The 7,761-nt window shown below is 39.1% G+C and overlaps 1 protein-coding gene across 1 annotated transcript; it reads left to right on the top strand.

The window, feature by feature from the left end:
* Window positions 1-3,185: 3,185 nt before the first annotated feature.
* Window positions 3,186-5,517, top strand: LOC110890840. The gene is made up of 3 exons (XM_022138489.1): window positions 3,186-4,215; window positions 4,327-4,942; window positions 5,037-5,517. The coding sequence occupies exons 1-3, from the start codon at window positions 3,186-3,188 to the stop codon at window positions 5,515-5,517; spliced, it is 2,127 nt and encodes a 708-aa protein (XP_021994181.1).
* Window positions 5,518-7,761: the final 2,244 nt, after the last annotated feature.

Raw genomic sequence — 7,761 nt, forward strand, 5'->3', positions numbered from 1 at the left:
AAATCAACAAAACTTATTTTCTGGTAAAACCATTCTAATTAAAACAAACTTGAGTGTTTTGAAATCATTATGGGAAAATAGTTTGTTGTGAGAAGGAGTTCTGATTGTTTAAGTCAAACGGATGGAGAATTGAAGTGATTCGATATCAGTTGTCAAATTTCTGTATAGTTTGTTTTCAATTTTATTTAGATGTTTTTGAATTTTAGGGGGAGTAAGAAATTTTCAGAAAATACAAAAACATTAGAAAATTTGAAAAAGTCAAAAACATGATAAAATGAAAAATGAGTTTTGGTTGCATAAAAGAGGAAATGATAGTACATCAGTGGACTATCACAACATGCTAAAGAAATATAAAGTCAAAATGTGATAAACAATCTCACTGCGGATGTGTGTCAGTAGGTTTTTACACATTTAGTAAACTGTAACGAGATATAAACCTAAATACAAACTTGCTTATTCTGTGGGTTAACAACTTCTTGGATATATAGGTAACCCCTGAAATCTTGTTTGAAAGGTCCCTTATTCTGAGATACTAGGTCTTTATGCTCAGTGATATCTGGGGTATTATCCCGGGACTTCTACTGTATGGAAATACTGACCTAGTCCCCGGATAATGCTTTCCGCAAATGCTTGAAACATAGCATCGCCCTCAGCAAGCTGATGAAACAATAAAATTGATAGTCGCTGCTGTTGTATTCAAAAGATCCTCTAAAGGGGACACACCTAAAAGTCGAAGCCATCATCTCTCTGCGTATACGGAAGTATCGACCTGAGCTCTCACGGCCCTCGCATTTAACCCCTTTACAGATATCATCTGTGGTATACTCACCTGTAAGACTGAATATTGGGATCCGGATACGGGAGTATATTCAAGTGGTGGGACACACGAATAAGTTTAAGTAATTAAGACACTAATTGGGTATCTCGAAACAGTTGAAATTTGTGTGAAAATTTAAGTGGACAAATATACTGACAATTTAGGTGAATTGTTTAGAACTTAAAATGTAATCTAGCTTAACGGTGTTGGTGATACGTCTCAAAACTGATATGATCCTCTTGCACGAACCCACAAAAATATTGTCTGTAAATATTTCGTTTCTGCATTTACTTTCTTTTAGAAAATCCAAAAAGATTTTAGTGTGTTTTAGCATAAATTTTGAAAAAAATCAAAAAGATTTTCGACGACTGGTGTTGAAAAGCTGATTTTCGAAATTTCAAGTGCTAAACATGAAGAACAGGTTTGGGAGAGAGTATGTGAAGATGATAAGAGCTAGAAAAAGATCCTGAATGAAAAATTATTATTAAATACTGCTTGTTATAGTTTCTTAAGTTCAAAGGTTTAATCTTTAAAGGAACTTATGTGCGGGTAGAGATTGTGCAGGTAAATGTGTGCCAGGTGACGATCCTGAACCAGATGAGAGCCTGATCATGATCTTAGAATGAAGGAGAGAATTCCAGACTATGATCCCAGCAGATTGAGAGGGGGAGTCTGAAGACACCGTGATAAAGCAGGGAAAGTCAGTGCTGATTCTGGATTTGCTGATGCTAATAAAGTTTAAAGATTCAACATCCGAGGGAGAGAAGTTTGTTGATGATAAAGATAGAGAATGAGGATTCTTGCAATGACAAATACTTCAAAGGAAGATTGAAGACTGATAAAGACTGTAGGTTGACAATCGAAGACTCGACACTGAAGACTCCGTCAACATCTGAGGGGGAGTTTGTTGGTGCATCCGTCTGTCGACTACGTCTTGTATCGAGTCTTGTAGTGTATAGGTTAGAACAGGGGCACGAAAATCAAGAAACATGTGTTAGATAGTGATTTCGCCTATGTGTCATTGATCTGATTTCGCTCATATGTCCTTGTGATGGAGATTTCGCTCATATGGTAACCTTGGGGTTTCGCTTATGTAGACAATGTATGTAAGAGCGAAATTTGATACCCTATATATAGGGTTGTATGAGCGAAATCATACACATAGTTGTAGGTGTTCTCTTCCAGTAAGCCACGAAGTGCTGCCGAAGTGTTGTCAGAGCTTGTAATCACTTCAGTGATCAATACAACAACAGTTTAAAGTGAATTCTGCTGAAATCGCATCAAAGCATTAGTTTCCGCCTCTTGTTTTGGATAGGAATTCTTCTGATCGACTCAATGAGGGCCGAAAACGATCCTACAGATAGCTACCAAAATAGGAGAGAGTTGTGGGGTAATCTGTGTATGCACCATTCTTTCATGCGAGATAAGCTGTGGGTTCTCATGGGTGATTTTAATTGCACGTTATTTCTTGATGATACAAAATCGGGTTCCTCAACAAGTAATCTGGGGATGATTGAGTTTAAGGATTGTGTGAACTCTATTGAAGTGTCGGATGTTAATAGTTCAGGGTTACACTTTACCTGGACAAATAAACAGCAAAAACAACGAGCGGTGTTCAAGAAACTTGATCGTGTGCTGGGTAATACCAAATTTATTGATATTTTTCTAGCGGCCGTGACATGTTTCCATCCTTTTAGGTTATCGGATCACACTCCGAGTACCCTTGTTTTGCCGAGTATTGAAAGGGATAAACCGAGACCGTTTAAGTTTATTAACTTGTTAGCGGATAAAAAAAGGTTTTTGGAGGAAGTTCAACGTATTTGGGATATGGATATACAAGGAGTGTGTATGTTTCAGGTTGTTAAGAAGTTGAAATTGTTGAAGACTCCGTTAAGGAAACTCATGCATCAACAAGGGAACTTACATGAGAATGTAAAATGGGCTAGGAAGGAGCTGGATGAGTGCCAATGTGCAATTGATAGTGATCCGATGAATAGTGACTTAATGAACAAACTATCACAACTTCTTCAAGTCTACAAGGGTGCGGTTCGAGACGAAGCCTTGTTTCTTCAGTAGAAGTCTAAAGTGGATTGGCTAGAGTTAGGAGACTCGAACACTAAGTATTTCCATAATGTAGTTAAAGCGAAAAATCATCAGAGCAGGATTTCTTCTATTAAGGATGCGAGTGGTAACATGGTAGAGGGAGGTATGGTGGCGCAGGTCATGGTAGACCACTACTCGAAGTTTTTTGGCTCGACAACAAGTGTTAATGTGCATCCTAATCCAGACTTGTTTCAAACGAGGTTGACGGAGGAAAAGGCTGAGTATATGGTGCGAGAGGTGACAGATGATGAGATAAAAAAAAACTATGTTTTCAGTTGCAGGGAATAAGGCTCTGGGTCCGGATGGGTATACGTCGGTGTTCTTTAAAAGGGCATGGAATGTGGTTGGAAATGATGTGTGCCAAGCAGTGAAAGCGTTTTTCCAAAATGGGAAATTGTTACAGCAACTTAATCACACGGTAGTGTCGTTAATTCCTAAAGTTCCAACTCCTTCTTCGATTATGGACTATAGACCTATCTCGTGTTGCAACACGTTATACAAGTGCATTAGTAAGATAATAAGTGATCGGATGAAAGATGGTTTGGCAGATATTGTAAGTATTAACCAGTCTGCGTTTGTGCCGGGGAGACGAATATCAGATAATATCCTTTTAACGCAAGAACTCATGCATAGTTATCACCGGAAAGTGGGTCCTCCTAGATGTGCGTTTAATATTGATATACAAAAGGCGTACGATACGGTGGAATGGTCTTTTTTGGAAGGGACGTTGACAGGATTTGGGTTCCATACGGAATTGGTAAAGTGGATCATGGCGTGTGTGGCTTCTACTTCGTTTTCGTTAGCTATTAACGGGAACCACTTTGGGTACTTTAAAGGGAGACGAGGGCTACGGCAGGGTGACCCTATGTCTCCGTATCTATTTACGATGGTTATGGAAGTTCTCACTCTAATATTGAACAAACATGTTGCGATATCGAATGATTTTAGATTCCATAACAAGTGTGAGAAGCAAAAAATAATCAACTTGTGTTTTGCGAATGACTTATTTCTTTTTGCAAGAGGAGACCATAAATCGGCTGGAGTCATAATGGCGACGATTAATGAGTTTAGGTCCTTGTCGGGTCTTGTTCCAAGCATGACGAAGAGTACTATTTTCTTTGGCAATGTGACGGATCAGGCGAAAGCGAGAATCTTGAGTATTATGTCGTTTGAAGAGGGAGCGCTTCCAGTTAGATACTTGGGTGTTCCTCTAATATCTACTCGGCTGAAATATAAAGATTGCAAAAGACTTGTGGAGAGTATGGAGGCACGGATAACAGATTGGAAAGCAAAATGTTTGTCGTTTGCAGGAAGGTTGCAATTAATCCGTTCGGTTTTGGCATCCATGCATATATATTAGGCCTCGGTGTTCATTTTACCCAAGCGTATTATATGTGAACTTGAAGATGGGATGTGGTGCTTCTTGTGGTCTCAAGGGAACAACATTAAAGGGAAAGCGAAGTTGCGATGGAAGAGGGTTTTCCTACCAAGATGCGAAGGGGGGCTTGGTATTCGTCGGGTAGAGGATATGAATAATGCTCTGATGGTATCGCATATTTGGAGCTTGCTAACTCATCGAGAGTCCTTATGGGCGAAGTGGATTCACTCATACCGTATTCGAGATAAAAGTTTTTGGGAGTTACCGATAAAGAATAATATTACTTGGAGCTGGAGGAAAATACTTCAACTAAGATCGAATGTTCGCGACTATATATGGACCAAGGTTGGAGATGGAATGGATACGAAGGTGTGGTTTGACAAATGGTATGAGGTTTGTCCGGTTATTTCTATTGTTACCCCTCGTTTGATAGCTAATGCGGGTTTCAATCTAAACTCTAAGTTAGCAAAGGTTTTTGTGAATGGGGAGTGGAGATGGCCAGTTGATTGGTCCAATCGGTTCCATGTGCTTCAAAATGTTCATGACTTTACTCTTGATCCAACATGTAAAGACATGATAGTGTGGCGAACACGGCGGGGGATTCAGATGGATTTTAATACCTCTACGGTTTGGGATGACATTCGGCTACACGATACTGAAGTTCAATGGGGGGAGTGTGGTGTGGTTTCCGCAAGCTATACCAAAACACTCTTTTATTATGTGGTTGATTGTTAATAGGAAATTGAAGACTCAAGATATCATGAGTTGCTGGCACTCTTCGGGTAATGCAAATTACAATCTGATGTGTTGCTCGTTGTGTACTTCGGGTCTGGATTCCCACGATCATCTGTTCTTTGAATGGGATTATGCGGCTCAGATGTGGAATGGTGTTAAAGACTTAGCTGGTATGACGTCGATTCAGAACACTTGGATCGATATCATGGAATTCTTAATGGGGATCACGAACTTAACATCAGCTAGCCACATTATTGCTAAATTGGTGGTTAGTGCATCAACATATTTTGTGTGGAACAAAAGAAATCGACGACTCTTTTCGAACCAGAAAAGGAATAAAGATCAGTTAGTGGAGATGATTCTTGGCACAGTTCGAATGAAGCTCCATACGGTGTGGTTCAAGACGTCTTTTCGTATGGCTCAAGTGTTACAACAATGGATGCTCCCTCGTGGATTGATGGTGGCGGATGACGATTGTGGCTGATGATTGTCTAGTTTTTTTTAGTTTTGTATGCGCCTTGTGTCGCTTAGTTTGATTGGTGTATTGGTTGTTTTTTTTTTTCGTTTTTTTGTGTTAACTCCTGTATGGCATGTCATTCAGGAGAACTGAGGAGTGTGTTTTGCTTCTCACTTGGGTTTATTTGATTGATATAAAATTCACCGGGGTAACCCTTTACCAAAAAAAAAAAAAAAACTTCCTTATCATTTGTCCTTGGTGTCTTGGCATTATTTTACTGTCTATATAAAATAAAAGATTTTCACCATTCATATCTTTACAGTCTATATAGAGATATGTTGGCTACCTGGTCAGGGGTTAAGGGAATGGTTTGGTAAGGTTCTTGCCTTGTTTAGTGTATAGATCCTGCAAGGACCTAGGTCAAGCTTTCTAGGACCTCCTTCAATACCCACTGATATTGGATGGCGAGGGTGCGAATGGCTTGATCCCCTCATATATAAACTACTATTAATACATTAACTCGACTACTTTGGATTGTATCCCTGTTGACTCAAACCACTTAGCCGAGGTAACATCACCTTCAAAAGAGGGGCCTACCACATTACGCATTAATAACTTAATTAATTATCTTTCAATATTCCGACCCTTTAGGATTGTATCCTTGCTGACTCAAACTACTGGGTTGAGGGTAACATCACCTTCAGAAGAGGGGCCTACTACTATAACTAAGATAATCTCTTAAAAAGTGCAAAAGTGCGGAAATCATCAAAGGTTACACTAAAGGCGAGTCGGATCCAAGTGATTCATCTTGTCTATCTATTTTTATTTTATTTTATTTTTCAGCATTTTTAGTTTTTATTTTTAAACCCTTTTCTAAAATTTTGATTTGATTAGACGTTGAGGATAAACCGGTACTAAAAGCTCTTGTGTCTGCAGGATCGTTTTGCGACCTATATGAGTCGTTCAGAGTCAACACAAAGCTGTTTGAAAGGCGGAAACAGTCAAACAACCTAGAATCAGTGTAAGAAAGATGTAGAAACAGAGTATGATACTTAAAATAAGCTTCTCATTGATATTTGACTTGATTACACGGTGAAAATTGGGCAGCACTTCGTTACACCACAACTGATTTCGTACCAAATGAGAAACTATCACAGCCTATATATAGGCATTTGATTTCGCACGAAATGACCATGTGTCATTTCGTACGAAATAGCAACATTTGATTTCGTACGAAATAGCTACATGCTATTTCGTGCGAAATCACTACAAAACTCATAAAATTACATTTATGACCCTATAAACCCTACTATAAGCTACAAACATGACCTAGACTGTTGACGTAGGCTATAGACATTATGCACCAACAAACTCCCCCTTGGATATTGTCGGAGTCTTCAGTCAGGTCTTCAGCACAAACTTTATAGTGACTTGAACTTCTCTTCCCTTGGCTTAGGCTTTTTCATCAACAGTTTCCTAAGCTTCTCGTTCTCATCAACCTTTTTCTTTTCTTCAGCAGCCATTCTTTGTACAACTGTATGCCTTAGCATGTTGTCTTTATCTTCACGAGCTTTTCTTTCCTTCTCAGCCTTTCGAGCTTCTTCTTTCTCAATCTCTCGCCACTTAGATGACCATTGACTCTCAGCATTGATTCCTTTATGGAAACAGATGGAAACAACCCTTTGAAACTGCATAGCCTGGTCCTTATCTTCAGCTTTAAACCCGATCTTGTTAACAAACAAACATTCTATATCCTTTGCTGAGCAGTTAACCAACCCCAAAGGATCATACACAAGGATGTGTCTGATTTCATTTTCAGCTCTGTAGGTGATCACAACTTCAGTCGACAAACAACTGTATACCCAGTACAAGAACCCCTAATGAAAATCTTGCTCCATTTTCGGTACTGGAATGTTCTTTATAACTCTAGGCTTCTTCACATGCAAGATCGTTTCTTCATTTCCAGTCACTGGATCTTCCCTCTTCACTTTCTTCTGGTAGTGAGGTTTCCAGTGTTTGAATCCTCTGAAAGCTTCAAATTTCATCAAACCCCAGATGGGAACATCATGCTTTCTTACAGGATAATCCAGAGTTCTAACTTTTGACAACTCTTCAACATCCCACCAAGGTAGGGACATGATATCCTGAATATATTCAAAATACTGCACTCCAAATTCTCTCCTGATAGCATACACATTTACTTGTGGCAGAAAGCCCCAACTAATAATATCTTCCAGTGACACATCCCTGTCTCTTTTATAATACTTCAAT

This window comes from Helianthus annuus, chromosome 7 (assembly GCF_002127325.2).
Source record: "Helianthus annuus cultivar XRQ/B chromosome 7, HanXRQr2.0-SUNRISE, whole genome shotgun sequence".
In the NCBI taxonomy this organism is placed as follows: domain Eukaryota; kingdom Viridiplantae; phylum Streptophyta; class Magnoliopsida; order Asterales; family Asteraceae; genus Helianthus; species Helianthus annuus.